The following is a 20,774-nucleotide window of genomic DNA, read 5'->3' as shown; positions in this document are numbered from 1 at the left end:
AGACTCAGGTTAGAACATGCAACACGTTTTTTATTGTCAAAATAGACATGCCATGATCCAACTGTCCTTCTGCATATCCTGCATGATCGAGAGATTGTTTTCCTGAGAAACAGAAAAATGAAATATGAGACAGTTTTTTTTTGCCTTGAAGGCATCATAAGACATACATTTATATCCCCAGTGAGAGCCACATTCCTCCCCCCCAGTCACAGACACTTCGCTGAAAAAGATTTAGGGAGGCAAATAGATAGATGGATGTTATAAAAACAAACTGATATGAATGTGAATGAGTTTCAGGTTTTCATAGCTTAGTTGAGCAGCCTTATCCTTAAAGTGTTCTTGATCACATGCTGCTCAGCTATAAATGCTGCCACAGCCCAGGGTAGGGCGTACTCCAGAGTCACCAGCCCTATGAGGTTGAATCGGTAACCCGAATAGTCCCAAGGACAGGCCCCCAACAGCCGAAGCCCCGCTCCCCAGGTGAACTCCCACATATAGATGAACGAGGTGTAGACCATCAGTCGCACAGGCAGCGCGTGTCCTAGCAGCCGGCCCCTGAGGACCTCCATGAGGTAGATCGCTGTGGCGTACATGGGCAGCGCCCACAGGCTGCTGTGTCCTGTCAGCCTCCTGTCCTGGGTGGAGGACCAGTCAAGCACAGCAGTGAAGGCCACTTCGCAGAGGCAGCCGTGCAGAGCGTACACATAGAGACGAACGAGGGAGGAGACGGGAGAGGCGTCTCTGCCGTTGGGACACTGATCTGCAGCCACAGCAACAATTTCTGCCAGAGAAAGAATAATGAGCTTAAAAAAATAAGAAGATTTATAATGGAATGTTTACATCCATCTGAAACTCTTTTATCAGATTTCAGTCTACCTTACTTTTTCTCCTATTATGGTGCATTTTTTGTAGTTAATTTAGCTAATTATCCATCTAAATAAGTCAGTTTAGACTAAGGACAAGCTGCCAGATATAAGCCTCAAGTTCCTAATAATTAATAAGCTCAAATTTGACACAAACCCCCCCAGATATTCAAACTTCCTTTCACAGCCACATGAAACTCAGTGATTATTAAGGCAAAAATCTAAGAAGTAGGTATACGTACTGGATTAAGCTAAAAACCAAACTTGAATTTTTTTGTTAGTAGTTTTGTCTCATTTTTCAAGTAATGCAAGGTGAAGCAGGAAGTCACAAGGTCTGACTTTATGTCATTGTTTTTTACATAAATTTAAAAGAAAATTCATTTCAACATTTCCCTATCAACACAACTAAAAGTATAATTTTGCTAATTTATTTGTAAATAAATAAATAATTTAGATGAATTATTTACAGTCTGAAATATAAAATGTTGTTCATTTTAGCCAAAAACTACTTAGTTAGATCTGATTGTATAGATTGTTTAGTTCTTTGTTGCAGTGTTTCTGCGTTATAAGACGCTCTTGTCCTGTATCCAGAGGAGCCTTAGTTTAGTCTTAAATAGGGATTTAAAGGCTAATCTACCAGCTTAACAAATTAAAGGCTTTGGAAAATCCCTGTGGTAGAATACTGCCTCCCAATTCATCCTAGATATTACGGCCATGATTTTTTTCCTTGTTTGACTACAGAACTACAAAGGACATTGGCAAAACTCTCAACTCAATTCCATTTTTTTAAATGATCAACTTTATGCAACTGACATTCAAATAGGAATAATGGAAAAGTTGGCCTAAAGTTTTGATGTTGCAGAGATCAAAGGTTGCAGCTCTCACCTGGTTCATTTCTCCTTTGCTTCCTCACTGTTAGTTTGCCCCCCGTCATCCCTGGTCAGTGTATGAGTCTGTATGCCACTGTAATCCCGCTGCTTCCCTATGTGCGTAAAGGGGTGTGTGTGTGGGTGCCTGTCGATCTTCGGCTAAACATTAAGCCGCTCCGTGTTATCAGAGAGAGAGAGACAGTGAAGGCTGAAGCCCAGAATTGAAGAACCTGCGGCCAAACCTGGACCAATGTTGCCAAAAAAAAAAAAAAATCTAAAATAAAGACACAGACACGATCAAACTAAAACTTTCTTCACATGATCTACATGGATTTTGTCAAGAGTTTGTGAATGAGCTCATTTATACATTTTATAGGTCATATTGCGCAGCAGAATGGGGATTATCAGTTATCAGCTGCTGTAATGGGGTGTGTCAAAGGAGCTGGTCAAACATCTACATGCCCTGATAATGTGGCACTCCCTCTTATGCTTCAAATCCAGACTTCCTATGGTTATTGTTCCCCATTGTGAAATAACCGTTAAGATCGGAAAAAAAATAATTAAGGCTTAAACAAAAACATCTTCTTTGGAATAAATCTCATCCGGTAGTAAGCTCAAATCTAATATCTATTTTTTTTTTTCATTCCAGTGATATGGTTGTGAATAGGAGGCCATTCAGGTCACCATTGTCTTCAAAGACCCACCACGATTAAAATAGTTTTTTGGTGTTTTTTACATGCTCTTGTGGCATTCTTTCATGATGGAGGACATAAATGAAGAAAACCAAGATTAAAACTGCATTTCTTTATTCAAATCATTGTGAATCAGGAGCAGACAAAAAAAAATGCAGTTTGAAAAAGCCTGTAGTTGTGACGTGAAACTACAGTCAGCGAAGCTTCCTGCTCTGCTTCATTCTGATCCACTGCAAATAGATCCATGTACGTCTTTGTTTTTCTCATCTAAGCTGGAATCTGGACCAAAACTGCTCACCATTTTTGTTGTATGGGCAATGTTAGTTTGGAGGTCTGAGGGACTGTAAGCTAGCACGGGAGTGTCTAAACAGATGGATGACAGGAAGTGGGGGCGGGCTTACTTTGCGCCAACAGTCCCACCTGCAACTCAGAGGTCAACTTCTGATGAAAGCCAACAGCTCTGCAAAAACTATGTCCTAGAAAACTACAGTTGAAAAAAAATGGCATAATCATAATTAAAAGTCCACTGGTAACGCGATTGCAATAGATGAAAAGATGTTCGGAGTGGGTCTTTAATACAAAACACACCTGTAATTTTAGAGGGTGCATTAAATACTTTCAGCAACTTTGACATCAACCTTGACCCTAAAATCTTTGCTCTTGTTTTCAATGGAAACAAGTTGACAAAGATCAACAGCAGTATCACAATCTGCACGTAGACTCAAACAACAAAATTCAAAAATGCTGTCAGACAACTTAAGGGACTACTTTGCTCCAGGGTGTTACCTGTAAACCACTTTAAGACTTCTGAAGTTCACCACTTTGAAACTCAAGACTTTTAGAGTGCAATCACAGCATCTGTGTGAAAACAGCTGACAGTGTCTGCAGAAAGTAAAACATATCAGTAGCTCCTTCTGAAACTCTTCAAATTCAAACTTTTTTTTACTAGCCAACTATGCAAAGATAAACACGGATGTCAATTTCAGTACACTTGATAATCCAGTTATGAACACAAAGACTAATTTGAAAACAAAGTATAGTTTGAAAAAATAAAGTTAAATATAAGGTAAAAATAAAGGTTAAGTCTGAAGATATTGGTTGGTGCAAAGAATCAAAAAAGGAGTGCAAAAAAGATATCTACTGAACAAATTTAGCTCTGACATGTATGACAAATTCATAGAAAAACCTCAGAAGAAACAATAGAAGATGATCTGCAGGTTCTGGCTGTTAGACCAATTGATTGTACCGTCTAACAGCCATGGGAGTAGATGATCAGGGGTCCTTGTTGGATCAATCTACCACTGAAGAAGCTGCATAGAGCCTTCATAGACTGAAGCTACCGGTGCATCCTACCACCCTCAGCAACTTGAATTCAAGCGACCACTTCCAATGAAAAGTCTATGCAAACGTGCGCTTCGGCCTTCCATGTCCGAAACTCTCACATTTACGGGTGGCCATTAAATGCGCATTGAACTTTGAACAATCAGTGACTCCGATTTGGTAGAGACATATGGATGTTGTCCTTTTTACTCCAAGGAATTACGTATCGTTTGAAAATTGATCGTGGAGGAGAAATGAATAATTGTGATAATTTGTGACCGGGCTGAATTGTATGACACCAAGTCGTAATGGAGCTGTGAAAGAAGCTTCAACATTTTTGCACCAAGCCATAGCCAACTGGTTGGGGGAGGGGGGTAGTGGCACAGAGGCAGAGGCGGTTGATCTCCAAACAGAAGATTGCAGGCTCGCCTCCAGCCTTACCTGGCCATGTGCCAAAGTGCCTCTGGGCAAGACACCGAACACCACATTGCCTTTGGTGGTTCTAGGTTGGCACCAGTGCTCAGCAGCAGAGCTGCAATCAGTGTGTGAATCAGTGTGTGCGTGTGTACGACTGTCGCACAGTTCTTTTCTAAACTGACAGAAAAGATGAAGGAGGTCAGAAATAGAGGAACTAAATAGCACAAAGTGCTATATAAGTATACCGCTTTTCCCATTTTACTTTAGGTGTTGTGTAGGACATATGCTGGTAAGCAGTTGTAATAGAAAAAGAAGAGAATGAGCAGCAGCCCATACTTGTCCACCCTTGTGTGCCCATTCTCAGTGCCATGCCGTTGGAGATCCGGCCAAAAGAAGAGAAACTGGAAACTAAAAAACTAGGTCAGACTGTCTATAAATCTGCACCACTGTGAAACTATTTTTTGTTTTTGACGTTTCTGATAAGACAGCACAATAGATGCACACACATGACTGAGTAAAGTGACAGGAGACTCATTAGTTTACTGTTTCATATAGATTTTATGAAGAAGTTTTAGGATAAAGGATATGTGCTGTTCAAAGCATGTTTATTTTGGCAATAGAAACCAACATTTGGTAACATAAAGTGATGACAGCATCATCTGTCCCCGTCTTACCTTTTGTTCCACCTCTTACCCACCTCTAAGACTACCACTGGAGTGCATCAGAGATGAAATGAAAGAGGTTTCAGTTCAGGGCTGCCCAACCCTAACGTAGATCTTTCTGAAGTCTTAAAATAGGTCTAAGAAAACAATAAGACCAGTCCACAAACAAGTCTAATAACTTTAAAGCAGGGTGGTGCAGGGTTAATGATGAGGGTTTGATTAGCTACAGAGACGTTACAGTTATTGAACGGGTGTTACGCCCCCTTTGTGTCTAGGGGCACCGAGGCGGCATAACATAAAAAAAGTAAAGTTTTCGGCTAATAAGTTGGCTGCAACACCAAACGAATGTCTCCATGAAAATATGACAAATTTATTTACAAATCAACAGGAACTAAAAGTGAAGCTAAAAGGCTTCAGGGGGAACCCAGGCCAAAATAACAAACAAAACCCCAACTAACTGAAACATGTAATCTTACCTGTACAAAGGAAAAGGAAATAAGGACAAAAACTAACCTCCTTAACCTAACAAAAACAGGAGAAAACATGTACTAAAGAAAATGGCAGTTCACCCCTACAGCTTCACTTAACAAATAACTATAAACCAAAAGATTAATCAGAGTGGGCACAGACAAAACTACGAAGGATTACAAATACAAAATACTAAAGTGCAACACACAACTAAACAAGAGGTGAAATCAAAAACAAAATGGAGAAGCGGACCAAGCTGCAGTGGAGACTGTTGCAGCAAGGCTCCCTTCCCACCTGCTGGAGGTCCAAGTGGTGGCTTTAAAGGCTGCCTCCGCCAGCTTGTTCAAATGGAGGCCTCGCCAGCACACCTGAAAATAATCAGAGATACAAACAAAGATCCACAAAAACACAAGTCCCACTCTGATACAGAAATAATACACAAAACACAGAGCAAACAGAACCAAACAAAACCAAATAAAACCAGATACGGCCACAGCCGTAACAACGGGGCTTAGTAAGTTTTTATACTTGAATCAACTGGATTTCAAATGATATCAAAAACCAAAACACTGCACTTGATTTACATAGGATTGACACAATGGACCTGAATGAAAACCTTCATTGATCAGTGAACCGAAGAAAGAGATGGAGGTGCATTTTTGTCCTCAAGAAATTCTATCTAATTTGTTAAAAAATATGACAAGAACCTAATAATTTTTTAAACCTGACACTGGAACTGAAAATCCAACTTTCTTTCTGAGTCCATGATGTCAGTTTTAACGCTTTGAGCAGTGTTATCGTCCAGCATCTCTGAAGGCAGGTGTCAGTCCTAAAGCTGCCACAGCTGTGTGTTTATTTAGCGCGCACAATCATAAAACAGTTGGTCTAATAGCAGACTTCTGGATCAGAGTCCAGCGATTCAGGCAAACAGATCTGCAGGTTTTTCTGAGGGGACTGAACCGTTGTCAGAGAGTCAGTGACCATAAAGTTATCTTCATGACAGAGGTCGGATAACCCAGGTACCGTGTTCTGTGTACTCAGCAAGAGAGGGTTTGACAGGGACTGTTCTCTGTACTATTTACAATAGTTAAACTGAAGTGAGACTCGCTCTGCTGACCTAACAGAAAAGATGCAAGGACAGCAGATAAAGGAGATGCTAAGAGGTCAGAAGCACAAGAACTAAATGGCACAAAACCTTGTTGTTTTCACAGGAAGGATGGAGATTCACCTGAAAGTACAAAAGACGGTCAGCAGATGGTCGGCAAAAACGCTTGGGAAGATTAAATGAGTGGATAAGGGATACACTGAAATCATTTTAGTGAGAAGACATAATATATGAAGAAATAACATTCAAAACAAAGGAAAGAAGTAGAGCAGAGATGAGAGATTTGGATGACACAAAACAACAAAAAAATGCATAAAATGATAAGTTTTAAAAGAACAAATGCAGATATGATGATATAACGCAAGAGTTGAAACAAGGAAGAGGAAATTCTAATTTGCTGCAAATGCAACAAACATACATTATGTAAAATACAATGTTTAATCCTTGTTTGACAACTTATTCATACAATTGTTTAATTTAGTCATTTCTTTGCACAGTTAGAAAACTTCTAACTTGCACCATAACATGAAAAAACCCATTGTTTTCCTTTACATAACAAGCATTTGTCATATGGTAGAAAAAGAAATAGCATGCGGGCCAAGAGTGTCTTAAGAGATAAACATCTTTTTTTTCTTTTTCTGAACCGTCCATGTCATCGTGTTAAAACAAGCCTTCACAAAGACATTCAAAGCAGTCTCAAACAGTTTCACACCAGAATACTTTCACTCTTGAAGAGGCGCACACCTTCATTTCCATGACATGAAAACACTTGCCACTTACTCTTGGTGAGTATTTAAACTTAAAAAAAACATTGAAAAAAATCGCTAAAACTTTTAGCTTGAAAGCAGACAGACAGTAACCGATGAATGGTGCAACATGAGGATGACAGAATGTGAGATAAAGGTAGTAGTGGACAGTGAAACACTGGAAAGTGCTTTGAAATTTATTTTTAAATGTATTTCCGGTGAATTGTTGCCGTATCATTATTATTATTACTGTGCACATTTTAAATGAAAGTCATTGTTTTCCCATCCATCTTTACAAAAAAACATACATACAAACCATATATTTGATTTTTATTTTGACATTCTCATGAGAATGTTTTAACCCTTTAACACTAGAGCTTTGACTTTTACTTTCTTTTGACTACCATAACACTTCAATCGTTGACGCAATTAACGTAATTCCAGCAGATTTTGAAGTGGAGGAAGGCTGACGCAGAGAAAAAAAGCAACATTTTATGTTTGTAAAGTTTTGCATAACAGCGCAAAGCCAATGTGAAATGCCTTTTTCCTCCAAATTAGTATCTGGTGATTCACGTTGCTTGCATAAACGGTTGAGGATTTATGGTATATTAAAGAGCGTGTGTTATTAGCTGTCGCTATCCCGACATCTCCGGTGTTAAAAGGTTAATCGAAACTTGAGATTAGATTTGAGTAAGGGATAATGACCGATGAAGTGTGCATTTTCAGAAATGAACGCACAAAATGGAAGCCTGAACCGTCCGATTGCGGTTGCTTCCGCAAAGTGCGTTAATTTCTGTTATAACATGGTCCGGGTGAATACTCGATTCTGATTGGCTGCTGGGTGTGCGTTAAAAAGTGATAAACCACAGGATAACCGCACGGTGAGAAAAGAAGAAAAAGCGATCCAAATTGGAAAAAAACAAGAATTAAGGACTAAAAACTGGTTGCTATTTATTTCTTTTGCAAGTGACCATGGTATAAGCGGGTTAATGGCCTTCGAAGTGTGCATTATCACTTTTTAACCGTCCATGTCGTGGACGGGTCAGGCTTCCACGGTGTGCGTTAAAATGTGATAATGCAGACTTCGAAGGCCATTATCCCGCTTATACCATGGTCACTTACAAAAGAACTAAATATTCAGTTTTTAGTAGTTTATTATTGTTATTTTTTCGGTTTATATCGCTTTTTTCCACAAAAAGCGGACTATTCGATAATTGGTGTAGCACGTTGTCAAGGTAACATGACAACGCACTGAGCCGGTGCTCAAGTGGCAAATAAAAGTGATATATATGCTGATGATCATGATGGGTTAAATAAAGCATCAGTTCACCTCTTACCGCTTGTTTTTGTCCAGATGATGAAGAAAGTTTGTTTTAAAGAAGCCAGTATCAATTATTCACCCAGACTATGGTGTAAAGAAAGTAAAAAATGAAACGGATAAAATGGAAACGTTTTGTTTACTGTAGATTTTTTTTTGACATTGATCATAAAAGCGATTGATTCTCTACAGCATAGATACTGATTAAAATATGCAACTTCCTGTAGGGTATTTTCCCTGTCTCAGTGCCTCAGTCAATCCTTTTGACAGTTTACGGGCAGAAGACAGCATAATTAACCGGAGATGTTATTGCATGCTCAATTTGGCTCTTGTTAATGCATTGGTTCGCAGAAACCTCCCTCACTTGTGACAGAAGGATTACCTCGTCTCATTTGACTATAATTAGATCAACATTTGAGAAAAAAAAATTGGCACTCTCACTTTACTTTTAATTTTATCATTAACTTTTGACATAAAGGATAATAATTTTTTTACGCCAGCTCATGCAGCATGATCCGCAAGGCATACATTCTTTGCCCAGGGGAATAGTCACAAAGGCAGTTAAATAGGTGCACGATAAACAACTCCTGGTTTCACAACTTGAAAAACTAACCTTATGATTGATAACGTTAACCATGTGGATTGTATATTAATGTAAAAACATTTAGAAATGATGCTTGAACAAACAATAACGATGGCCGTATTCTGACAGCCCTAAAGGTGTTTATTCTGATATAATCTTGAAATATTTTTTAAGCATTGACACAGTCCATGATAAATAATTAGATAAAACATTATAGTCATCCTTCTTACATTAGCTGATATCTTAAAATTCCTTAATTTATCCTGTTGGTGTTTATTCATGAATGTTTTCCCATTTTTTCGTTTCTTTAACAGTCTTTTTGACAAACTTTTTCTTAGTTTCTAATGCTATGTTGCTCATTAACCTCAGGCAACACGTGGTTCTATTTTAAAACCATTTCCTCCTTATTGTAATGACAACAATTTTTGCTTCCTCAGTCTTCTGTAATGTTCCGCAGAACAGGACTCAACTAACAGTTGAGAGGGTCCATTGAGAGGATGGAGAACCAAACTTGCAGTAAAAGTCAAGCAGCGGACTCATTCCTGCAGTTTGTGATGATCCTTGACCTACTTGTTGGACTTCCAGGGATCATTATGGCTTTGTGGATCTTTTGCAAGATGAAGGACTGGAAACCTCACGTTATTTTTCTCTTCAACCTTGTTTTGGCGGATTTCCTGCTCCTCGTCAGTGTGCCGTTCCGGATTGATGCCCACGTCCAAGGAGGTAACTGGAGATTTGGATCCCTCTGGTGCCGTGTCAACCTCTACACGCTATCTGTCACTCGCTCTGCCAGTATAGCCTTCATGACAACAGTGGCCCTGAACCGCTGTGTGAAAGTGGTCTATCCACATCACTGGATCAGCAAATTATCCTCAGTTGCCGCAATGAGAATTTCAGCTTTGATCTGGGTTGTTGTGACTGCTCTTCGGATTCCTCTATTGACCACAAACCTCTTTCGCCAAAACGAAGCAAAAGTCAACGTGTGTCGCAGCTTCGACAGCTACAAAGTAATCCCTAAACCTTTATACCTGCACTACGTGCTCTACATCTTTGAGTTCATCCTGCCGTGGTTGTTGTTGCTGTTCTGCTCCATCCGGATCACCTATCACCTTCACAAACTGAAAATTGGAAACCAGGAGATATTCCACAATGCCATACGAGCAGTAATGGTGATCACCACAGTGTTCACTCTGTGCTTCATGCCAAGCGTTGTCATTGGCCTTGGGTCAGTTTACATCAAGTTTTTCAGCTATGAAAAGTGCAAATACAACTCATGGAATCAGGCTTTTATGATCGGCATTGGGTTCACGTACCTGCACAGTGCTTTGGATCCCATCATCTACTTTTTCTCCAGTTCCACATTTACCAATATCTTTTTTAACTCTGTAAAACTCAAACGAAAAAGACTGGATCTTCTGTAACTCATAACCCTGGAGAGACAATGGTAATGTTTGTTTCAGTATCCCCAATACTGTAAAACAGGGTTGATGAAGAGAATGTAGATTATAAACTACGGGAATGAACTGATGACCAGGGACTTTGATTTATTTGATTGTCCTTAAAGCTTCATGATTGATAATAGCTGATGACAAGAAAATAGAAAAACAAATGTGTCTTATAGTTGTTTTACTACCATTCATTTTTTTAAATTAATGAATCAAGCACTCTATTTTAGTAATCGGTGTGTGATATGTAATAAATATACATGGAATGTTGTCTTACAATAATCAATAAGCACTTCATCGTTATTGTTCGACATTACAATAGTTATGGATTTACATAAAATTTGCACTTGGACTGGAAAAGTATGAATAACTGTAAACGGAGGTTAAGCACACGAATGAGGAAACTGTGAAAAAAGTATGTAAATATTATGTAACATATAATATGTAAATATTATATTAAAATGCAATTTCTTGTTACCCTTACAAAATTAAATAAAATAACTGTTCAAACTGTAACTTATTTTTACGTTTTTTTATGCTTGTGTAAAAGTAATTTTCGAACAAATACAAAAATTTGACACATTTTTTACAAAAAAGACCAACACTTTATTCAAGTTTTATAAGTTCAAATATAACCAATTTTGCTATTGCTTATATTTAAACTTAACGTTTAGTTTTTTTAAAGTATATAAAGTTTGAAATTGAATTTGTCCTATATAACAGACATCATTAGAAAGCAGTCCTTTTTTTTATGTAGATGACTTGGACCAAACACTGGAATCTCTGACTGTAAATCTTTTGTTCTCCAACACAAACATGGAAGGAGAAATAAACGATTTCCTGATTTCATCAAGAAGCTTGGCAAACTGTTAAAACAGATGTTCTTGTTTATGGAGTCCTATACTGTTCATAATTAAATAAATAAATATTTAATTAAACAAATAAATATAACCTCATGCAAATACACAATCAACCAATAAATTTCTCATAAATATATGAGGTGAAAAACCTGCACACAGATTTTAAATTAGCCATTATATCATTCAATATATTTCATTTTGCTTTAAAAACCTGTTCATTATTTTAAAACAGCATTTTAAAATATTCATTTTAATCATGTGGAATATTATTATAATTCTACGCCTTTTTTCAGAACCTTGGATTTCAAAATCAATATTTTCCAAAGTAGCTTTGTTTTTATTTCATGTTGCTGTTTTTCACAATGGCTGATTTATTTCATGAAGAGCTTTCTCAGGACTGTGTCTGTCTGTCAATCAAACTAGACAAGGCGGAGACACTTTTGGGATTGGCTACTCCTTAACTCAGACATGAGCAGCAGCACCCTGACTACATCGATCGAGGATGCTTCACCAAACTTGACGGCGCAATGCACTCTCCTCAACACTAGGGGGAGTATGCACCTCAACACATCCACAGTGTTACACGAAATTGGGCAGTTTTTGTGGCTTTGGGCGAGTGTGCATAATTCGGGTGATTTTGTGGTCGGTTCGGCAATTTTCATCTTCTCATGAACATCTAGTAGTGGTCTAAGTTAGGCTGGGTGGTTGTTGGAGTTCCACAAAACTTCTATGAACTGGAGTTCCATGAACGCAACATGCCGCGTATGGGAGGGGCTACCACCTAATGTTTTTAGCCTATCTCAGTAACAATTCATGGATGCACAATGCACATGGAGTGTAACAATGTTTCCATGTTTGAGTTCATGAGATCAACCCAGAGAGTCTCTGCTTCAGGTCCTGCAGTCAAACTACGTCTTAAATCACGTGTAAATCAGAGCGCCCAGGCAGCGCGAGAGTGAGTGTGTGAGCGCAAGTTAAGGGTCTGTTGCCCTGTCCCCTGGAAAAGTAATAGTAAAAAAAGGTTTCCTCCAAAGTACAGAGCCTGATTCTTGGAGTAAGCCCTGGCTGCAGAATTGCTCAATCAATCCCAGATCTCCGCTGCGTTTTCCGACCACGGTCAGAAACGTCATCGCAGGAAAGGTTCAACATATTCCCGGGAGCGAAAAATAAAATCAGAGGACCTGATTATAATCATTGTCTCAATGAAAATAGAAAAATATAAGGTTCAGGAGGCCAGAACAGGCTTGTTCGGCTTTGCGCAGCTCACCTCCTGCGAGCCGACACAGTGTGAGGCACGATGTGAGCTCTGAGTGAATGGCGTAAAGGCCCGTACACACCGGTACGAATATTCGCCAGCCATTATTCGCCAGCGTTTTTCGTCACGTTTTTTGTGTTCACACCCAGGCGATTTTCGCTGACAATGAGCCGAGCGAACATGCAATTTCATTCCCTGACATTAGATGGCGCTTAATGTAAACAGAAATACTCCTGTACACAAGGTGGCGATGCGCAACTTTACGCTTCTTAAAGTCGCTTTTCACTCAGAAGAAGAGAGCAAGTTTTAACGCGCTTGTCAGAATCAAACAAAGAAAACATGAATATTTCAAGCACCAGTAGCTCTAACTGGTGCTTGGTTCGGGGATGTTTTAGAATGTCCGTCATTATTTCTTCGCGGCAGTGTAGACACTACTTGGCGTCTATCTTCTTCGCTGGTATGTGTGCTCAGAAAGGCAGTTTTGTGTTTGAGCGCCCCCAAGTTGTGTTTTACTGTAACTTCAGAAGCTCCAGACACGTGTGCAAAAGCGCCATTCTCATTGGTCGAATAGATTTCGACGCGACGCGTCAAACCAAAAAAACGAACCCGAGGCGTTTTTTAAAAAGTGACGCTTTGACGCTTGGCGTTTTTTCGCGTCGGTGTGCACACTCTCATTGGTGCCCTTTGTTTTGTCACGAGGCGTTAAACGTCGGCGAAAATCGCCGGCGAAATTCGCGGGCGAATTTCGTCCCGGTGTGTACGGGCCTTAAGAATGAGGAGTGTTTCAAAGGGGGACTTATAGACGTGGACGACTGGAGCTCCTCTGTGGTTTGGTCCACACAAACCCTCAAACTACAAAAATAGAGTTGTCAATGTTTGGTGCAGCAGACAGATTGTTTGTCTCTATTTGATCTATAATGTCAAAAGCCGTGCGGATATCGCTGAAATATGTAATCTCTCTGACTGGCACACCGCTGAGCGGGTATCGAGGAATAAGAGTAGATTTCCATGGATGAGCCAATGAGCGTTTAGATCCCGCCCACTTTCACTGATTGACAGATAGACTCATTCTCCTGAAAAAGCTCTTCATGAAATAAATACGCCATTCTGAAAAACACCAACATGAAATAAAAACAAAGCTACTTTGGAAAATATTGATTTTGAAATACGAGCTTCTGAAAAAAGACAGAATTATAATAATATTCCACATGATTAAAAATGAATATTTTAAAATGCTGTTTTAAAATAATGAACAGGGTTTTTAAAGCAAAATGAAATATATTGAATGATATAATGGCTAATTTAAAATCAGTGTGCAGGTTTTTCACAATTTCATGATCTTTTTATATATTTATGAGAGATTTATTGGTTGATTGTGTATTTGCATGAGGTTATATTTATTTGTTTAATTAAATATTTATTTATTTATATATGAACAGTATAGGACTCCATACTTGTTTGTTGGCCTTTGTGACAGTTAACAGCAGTGCAGTAAGAGATGCTGTCCCAATGCATTGTAGGAGATGTAGTGAAGAGCAGTGGGGCCTCTGAGCTTCAGTATTTTATTTACCTTTTACATGGTCTGATACACTGTATAAGGATCTCTAGCCCCGGTTCTGCACCATTAATTGCATGCATCAATTGTCTGATCACATCAAACGCAATTCGCGCATCAAACTCGCGTCCTCTGATTTTGTTTTAACCTGGGTCAAAGTCGCTGTTCGACGTTTGTCCAAACGTGTGTTTAGAAACCTGACGCTTCTGCCACGTGTGGGAGGAGCTAAAAAAGTTATATTCGCCCTCCTTATGAAAGGCACAGAAGATGCTGTGAGATTCGGTGCATTTAAGTTGAAGAGGTCCACAAAGGTGTAAACAAACTATATAGTGAGAAACCTGTGCCTTTTTTGATGAACACAGAGCTGATGTTCTGGTGATGGTTAATGTTTTATATCAGTAAAATTAATAATTACCCTTCACACCTGACCATCTCTCATGGCACAGTAGTGTGCCGCGGAAAATTATTAATTTTCACACTTGTTGAAAAACACTGCATAGCCAGTATACTGGTATTTGGCATAAACCAATAGTTTCTTTTTATCGTTTTTTTTATTACCTGCACAAGGAAACATTCTCTCCAAAATAACATGCAGAAAAAACAAAACAAAGGAATCACATTTGTGAACAGATCAGGTATCTCTGACACGATGGGTTGTGATTAGCCAGGTGTTTGAGTGATGAGCGCGCTTTTTTTTCTTTTCTGGAGTCACGGCTACCAACCTGTTGGGACTTGCCCCCACTAAGACATTATTTACCAAAGTCCCATACTTTTCACACCAGACTACTTTCACTGTTGGACCAGCACGCACACCTTTGTTTCCACGAAGCCAACATATTAGTTTGATGCCAAATTCCGGTGAGTATTGGAACTTTAAGTTATATACTTTCTATCAAATGAATAAAGAAGCTTTAAGGACTAAGAAAAACAAAGCAGTTTTTCGCGTTGGGGGACCTAAGGGTAGCTTAAATCCAGTCTGATACAGTAATCGATTGTCAACAGTTTAATGTTGCAGTTTTTTAAATTCTTTAATTGGACTTTTTAATTGTTGTTGCAAAAAAATGTATATAACAGTGAAAATGCTCTCATCTGTCCTTATATGTAAAATTCCAATATTTTCCTTTTTTGTTTAGTTTCTAAACTAGATGGGTACATGCATTTGAATCAAGCTGAAAATGTTTTGGATACATTTATATATATATATATATATATATATATATATATATATATATATATATATATATATATATATATATATATATATATATATATATATATATATATATATAAAAATGTATGGATCAGAATGATTGTTTTTACGGTTACACTTTGGTTCAGTGACAGACAAAAATTCACTGCTTCCTGCAGCACGTTTTCACTTGTCTACATCTAGACGGGCTTTTAAATCAAGTTCTCCAAATCCCAAGGGTGTGCCAATTAAAACAGAGTTTTATGAGCAAAACATACCATTTTACTTTCATCCTTTGGCACAAAATATAAAAAAGCAAGTTAGTTGGCAATAAGAGTCGCTTGTGGAATGTGTTAAACTGTAACGTACCTTTTTTTGAAACACTTGCACACTCTCTGATTTTAAATAATAACCCGTATTTATCAGAAATGGTAGAATGATGTTGAAATGAGTTCCAGATAAGTCACAAAATGTTGTAAAATGATTCAGGGAAGTCTAGTCTAGTCCTTGCTCATGTGAAACTAGTCATTAGTCATAGCAAAATATCATGATTTTAACCGTCTCCACACTTAAACAACAACCTGGAAGTTGGGGCTTAATAGTAACGAGACCTAAAAAATAAGTCAGCTAAAAACACACCTCGTGTGAACAGGCACACACACACAGGTGATGGCCAAGCCGGAATACACAGCACACAGGAACCACCACCAGTCTGCTACTTTTTGGCCAATTTATACTACAAAAGACAAAAAGAAAAAAATTAATTACTAAGCAATGGAAACAAACAAAAAAAAATAAAAAAAAAAGAAAATACTTGTTTCCAACTCTCGTGGAGCCCCTGCAGAATCCAAACGGATTGTTATGATGTGATGATGAGCTCCACAACACAAGAACAAATCCACAGAAAACAAATAAATAAAAAATATTAGAAGTCCATTCAAAATTAGGTGGTGAAACACCATTCTAAAATCTGGCAAATGAGATCAGTTGAAGTTTTCAGCAGAAGAAGAAATTTGCCAAAATGACACCAGAAGAACAGTTTAAGGCAAAACAGTAGCTTTCATCACTGATTAGATGAGTCCTGCAATAGCGAGCTCAAGCCACAATTTTCTAAGGTCCTGACACAAAAGTTGGTGACCACAAATGATAAAGCTTCCAATTCTGAAAACAGAAATCAAATTAGCCCAATGGACCTTAAATTAGGCGAGTTATTAATATTTTACGTTTTGCTGTCCGCCTTTGTTATGTCTTTTGAGATACCACATCTTCCCTATCTGTGCTCTAAACACCATCAATTTGTCACAGGACATTATTCAAACATTTGGGCATAAATAATTTTCATGAAAGGATCAAATAAATAAATGAAAAATGAAATGAAATGAAAAGTGATTAGAAGATAGCTCATTTGATGTTATTAACATCAAATTAACATCATTGGGTTCATTGGTGGGAACGTAGCATAACACAGGACTGTTCAGGATCTCAAAGCCCCACTTCTTCACCGTTTTATTTAACATGGAAAGAACTGTTTCTTTCTGTGTTTTCTCTGACAGCAGTGTTATGTTTGCTTCAGCCCAAATACCAAAGAAGAGCTGTATCTCCTGTTCCCAGAGATTTAGTTCGGAAAGGGATTCTGCCGTTGAAAGTTGGGCTGGTTCAAATCGAAGTTTGGCCGGATTAAGGCTGGTTCACTTTCACACTTTTGGCAAAACAAAGTGAACTGAATTAGGGTTCATTTGGAAGCGGACCAAGATCACCTGTTTACACAGGTCTTGGTCCGCTTGTCCGGTCTGGAATTCATTTGAGTTTATTCACACTTGCATACTTGTTTTAGACTAATGTGGGGAAATGAACTCAGGTCTCCTTTTCATTTGACCAAATGAGGCACATGTGAATACACCCTCAATTAATTACAGTGTGCTCATAAGTTACCTAACTTGCTTAAATGGTTATTTCCTCATTCAGAAGGGTAATTCCCTTTCCTTCTGGTACTTAACTGTAAGATTGTTCACCTTTCAGCATATCCCTTCAGGGGTCGCTACAGTGAATTAGCTTTCACTGATTCAAGAAGGTGGTTTGGCAGAGATTTTTACACTGTTCACTGTGTTTCGGAAAGGTTGGATGAATGTTTCATTTTGCTGTAGCTTCTCAGCTTCTCGTTTAGGCTTTTTTTTAAAACCTTCATCTACCAACTCCATGTGGTTCTTCCCTATTATTTAATTTGAATATTGTTGTTAATATCTGTTATTGATTGACCAAACATTCTTCAGCAGCCAAATCATAAACAAACAGCATGTGCAACGTAATTGCTCACACATGCAATTTGGTATTATTCCTTAAAGTTCCAGTTAAATAATGCCCTAAGAGTTGTTTACGTTGTTCAACTTTAGAGCTGCTTAAGGTATTGTCTTTGTTAGCGACAGAACAGGCTATTTCTGTAACAGCCTAAAACACCATGCTCAGCTGACATTTACTTTGGTATTTTTTAGTGTCTTTCTAGAGTTCTAATTTACAAATACATCTGCCCTTCGTTAATTGCGGGGGGTTTTGTTTTAACATTTTGATAATTATTTTGAGAAAACAAACAGCAACAGCACGGAGGCAGACACATCAGCTAGTTACATACATGTAGTACATTACATAGATTATGTCATGGGGAACCAGATTATCATTAGTTCAATCAGAGGACAAGGTTTGGACTGCCTTTATAAAGACTGTTGACCAGTTCACCAGCAAGATAATCAAGTAGAGGTTTCCATAGTTTATAAAAAGCATCAGAGTTGCCCTTTATGAGGGCACCGAGGCGCTCCATAGGAATAACTTTGAATGCCTCTCTGTACCACTGTGTGACAGAAGGAGGTTGTCCCTGAATCCATAGCAGCAGTCTACATCATCTTGCCAGGTGTACAAGCTTACGTAATAAAACGATCTCCTGACCAGATAGAGGTGGTCTCTCCACAGACACGCCAAGAAGAAACAACGCTGGGCTCAGAAGGATTGTTTTGTGAAAAATACAACTGAGTTCTGTTACAATATTTTCCAGAATCTAGTGATCAAAGGACATTTCCAGTCTGTGATAATAGGTTCCTAAACCAGTTTTACATTTTATACAAAGAGGGGAACATTGAGGATGAAGTCTATGCAGAAGCTGTGGAGTATATTGAAGTCTGTGCAGGATTCTATTTGGATTTTCTCCGAGTCTGTTGCAGGTGAACACTGTCTTGGCAGATACAAAAGCTTTAGACCAAGAATCCTGGTCCCTCCAGGTGAAAGGTGGTTTAGTAGCATTAGTTGTCCATAAAAAAGTGAAATAAATATCCTTTCGGTTGTGGCATCGTCATTAAGTTTAAAATCGCGGGGTTTTGTTCTCTAACTTCTCGTGACCCTTTTGGACATTATCATCACATCTTGGCATAATCTGTGCAGCTGCTCACAAAGGAATTTGTATTGTTGTCTGTTTTTATGGTTAAATACCACTGAAATAATAAAAAGAAAATATTTTGAACATGAAAGTAACAAAAAAAAGAAGTAAATTATACAGTACCTTTCTGTTGATAATCTAAGTTACAAATCATTTTATTTCCTCATCACAGATTTGTGGTAAACAAGTTAAAAGCATGAACTTAAAAAACCATGTGTTCCAACCGTTATTTTCACTATGGATCATAATTTCACTTCTTTTAATGAGAGGCTCACACATAAAAGAGGTGTGAAAGAGTTCATTTATCTTGTTGATTCTTGTCAGTCTAATGTTTTTACTCTTTTTATTTTTTAAATAATTTAACATTCTTTCTGACCTTTCCCTAAATGAAAGTCATAGAAAGTGATGCTATTTCAGTCAGAAAAGATTTATCTAAAAACAATTTCCTCTTTATGACCTTAGATAAAAATTGATTTCCTCTTTTTTCTCTAATCTTCTGCAGAACAGGGCTTAACTGACAGTTGAGAGGAGCCATTGAGAGGATGGAGAACCAAAATTGCAGTAAAAGTCAAGCAGCGGACTCATTCCTGCAGTTTGTGATGATCCTTGACCTACTTGTTGGACTTCCAGGGATCATTATGGCCTTGTGGATCTTTTGCAAGATGAAGGACTGGAAACCTCACATTATTTTCCTCTTCAACCTTGTTATGGCGGATTTCCTGCTCCTCATCAGTGTGCCGTTCCGGATTGATGCCCACGTCCAAGGAGGTAGCTGGAGATTTGGATCCCTCTGGTGCCGTGTCAACATCTACACGCTAACTGTCACTCGCTCTGCCAGTATAGCCTTCATGACAACAGTGGCTCTGAATCGCTATGTGAAAGTGGTCTATCCACATCACTGGATCAGCAAATTATCCTCAGTTGCCGCAATGAGAATTTCAGCTTTGATCTGGGTTGTTGTGACTGCTCTTCGGATTCCCCTGTTGACCACAAATGTCCTACACGAAAGTGAAGCAAAAGTCAACGTGTGTCGCAGCTTCGACAACTACAAAGTAATCCCTAAACCTTTATACCTGCACTACGTGCTCTACATCTTTGAGTTCATCCTGCCGTGGTTGGTTCTGCTATCCTGCTCCATCCAGATCCCCTACCACCTTCGTAAACGGCGAATTGGAAACCGGGAGATTGTCCGCAATGCCATACGAGCAGTAATGGTGATCACCACAGTGTTCACTCTGTGCTTCATGCCAAGCGTTGTCACCGGCCTTGGGTCAGTTTACTTCCAGTCTTCCAGCTATGAAAAGTGCAAGTGGAATCAGGCTTTTATGATCGGCATTGGGTTCACGTACCTGCACAGTGCTTTGGATCCCGTTATCTACTTTTTCTCCAGTTCCACATTTACCCAAACTTTCAAGAAATCTGTTGGGAAAAAAAAGAAAGCGCAACGGTCTGTACCTGGCAAATTGCCAAAAGAATAGGATTGTTTCCATCAGCATGTCACAGCATGCTTTGTTAAAGAGAAGGCATATTTAACCCTCCTGCAGCAAATGATTCAAAAGAGCAAAGAGGAAAATGACTTTGATGACTGATGGCTCAAGAGTTTTTGAAAGGATGTCACTTCATTACAAGCTAATAAAATAGTTGCATTCGTTATTTTCTCCAAAAGTCTGTATCCCCAGAAAAGCAACTGTGCTATACATTTAATTTACTTTACTAATTCTTTTAACTATAATCACTAAGATTTTTCAAAGTATCAAAGGGGTTGGCTTTGCATTTATTTAAATGTGAATCTGGTAAGAAGTAGGATTGGGGGTTAAATTGCCTAATGGAGCTAATGGGCTCAGTACTCCCCCAGAGTTTGGGGAGAAAAAATTGCCCCCCGTGTGTGTCCATTGATGCTGATTTTAACTTTGTTTTAATAAGTGGCTGTCTTTTTTTATTGTTGTTTGTAACTCAGACTGTTCTGACATTTTTTACTGAATAAGAATAAAACCTGTACCTTTGTA

General features: G+C 38.5%; 2 protein-coding genes across 4 annotated transcripts; one reads left to right on the top strand and one right to left on the bottom strand.

Annotated features, from left to right (window-relative positions):
* Positions 1-9: 9 nt before the first annotated feature.
* On the bottom strand, positions 10-1,972 carry LOC101157000 (transmembrane protein 229B). The gene is made up of 2 exons (XM_004076962.4): positions 1,749-1,972; positions 10-781 (listed from the first exon to the last, which is right to left on the bottom strand). The coding sequence occupies exons 1-2, from the start codon at positions 1,795-1,797 to the stop codon at positions 309-311; spliced, it is 522 nt and encodes a 173-aa protein (XP_004077010.1). The 5' UTR covers positions 1,798-1,972; the 3' UTR covers positions 10-308.
* Positions 1,973-7,073: 5,101 nt separating this feature from the next.
* On the top strand, positions 7,074-20,774 carry LOC101156521 (hydroxycarboxylic acid receptor 2). 3 transcript variants are annotated; one of them, XM_011484090.3, is made up of 3 exons: positions 7,074-7,181; positions 9,481-10,403; positions 20,165-20,774. In XM_011484090.3, exons 2-3 carry the CDS (start codon positions 9,541-9,543, stop codon positions 20,244-20,246), a joined length of 945 nt encoding a protein of 314 aa, XP_011482392.1. In that variant the 5' UTR covers positions 7,074-7,181; positions 9,481-9,540; the 3' UTR covers positions 20,247-20,774. The 3 variants fall into 3 exon arrangements, with proteins under 3 accessions (XP_011482392.1, XP_020564954.1, XP_004077008.1); XM_020709295.2 differs by lacking the exon at positions 9,481-10,403 and having other exon boundaries at positions 7,089-7,181; positions 19,271-20,774; XM_004076960.4 differs by lacking the exons at positions 7,074-7,181; positions 9,481-10,403 and adding an exon at positions 14,911-15,016 and having other exon boundaries at positions 19,271-20,774.

This window comes from Oryzias latipes, chromosome 15 (assembly GCF_002234675.1).
Source record: "Oryzias latipes chromosome 15, ASM223467v1".
Classification (NCBI taxonomy): domain Eukaryota; kingdom Metazoa; phylum Chordata; class Actinopteri; order Beloniformes; family Adrianichthyidae; genus Oryzias; species Oryzias latipes.
This window is presented reverse-complemented; position numbering and strand designations above follow the sequence as displayed.

What these genes read in the sequence shown, in the direction of transcription:
- LOC101156521 (XM_011484090.3), top strand. Translation starts at nt 9,541, where the DNA reads ATGGAGAACCAAACTTGCAGTAAAAGTCAAGCAGCGGACTCATTCCTG. An exon ending in TACTTTTTCTCCAGTTCCAC is followed by an intron (nt 10,404 to 20,164) that starts ATTTACCAATAT and finishes CTCCAGTTCCAC; the next exon opens with ATTTACCCAAACTTTCAAGA.
- LOC101157000 (XM_004076962.4), bottom strand. Translation starts at nt 1,797, where the DNA reads ATGACGGGGGGCAAACTAACAGTGAGGAAGCAAAGGAGAAATGAACCA. An exon ending in GCAAAGGAGAAATGAACCAG is followed by an intron (nt 782 to 1,748) that starts GTGAGAGCTGCA and finishes TTTCTCTGGCAG; the next exon opens with AAATTGTTGCTGTGGCTGCA.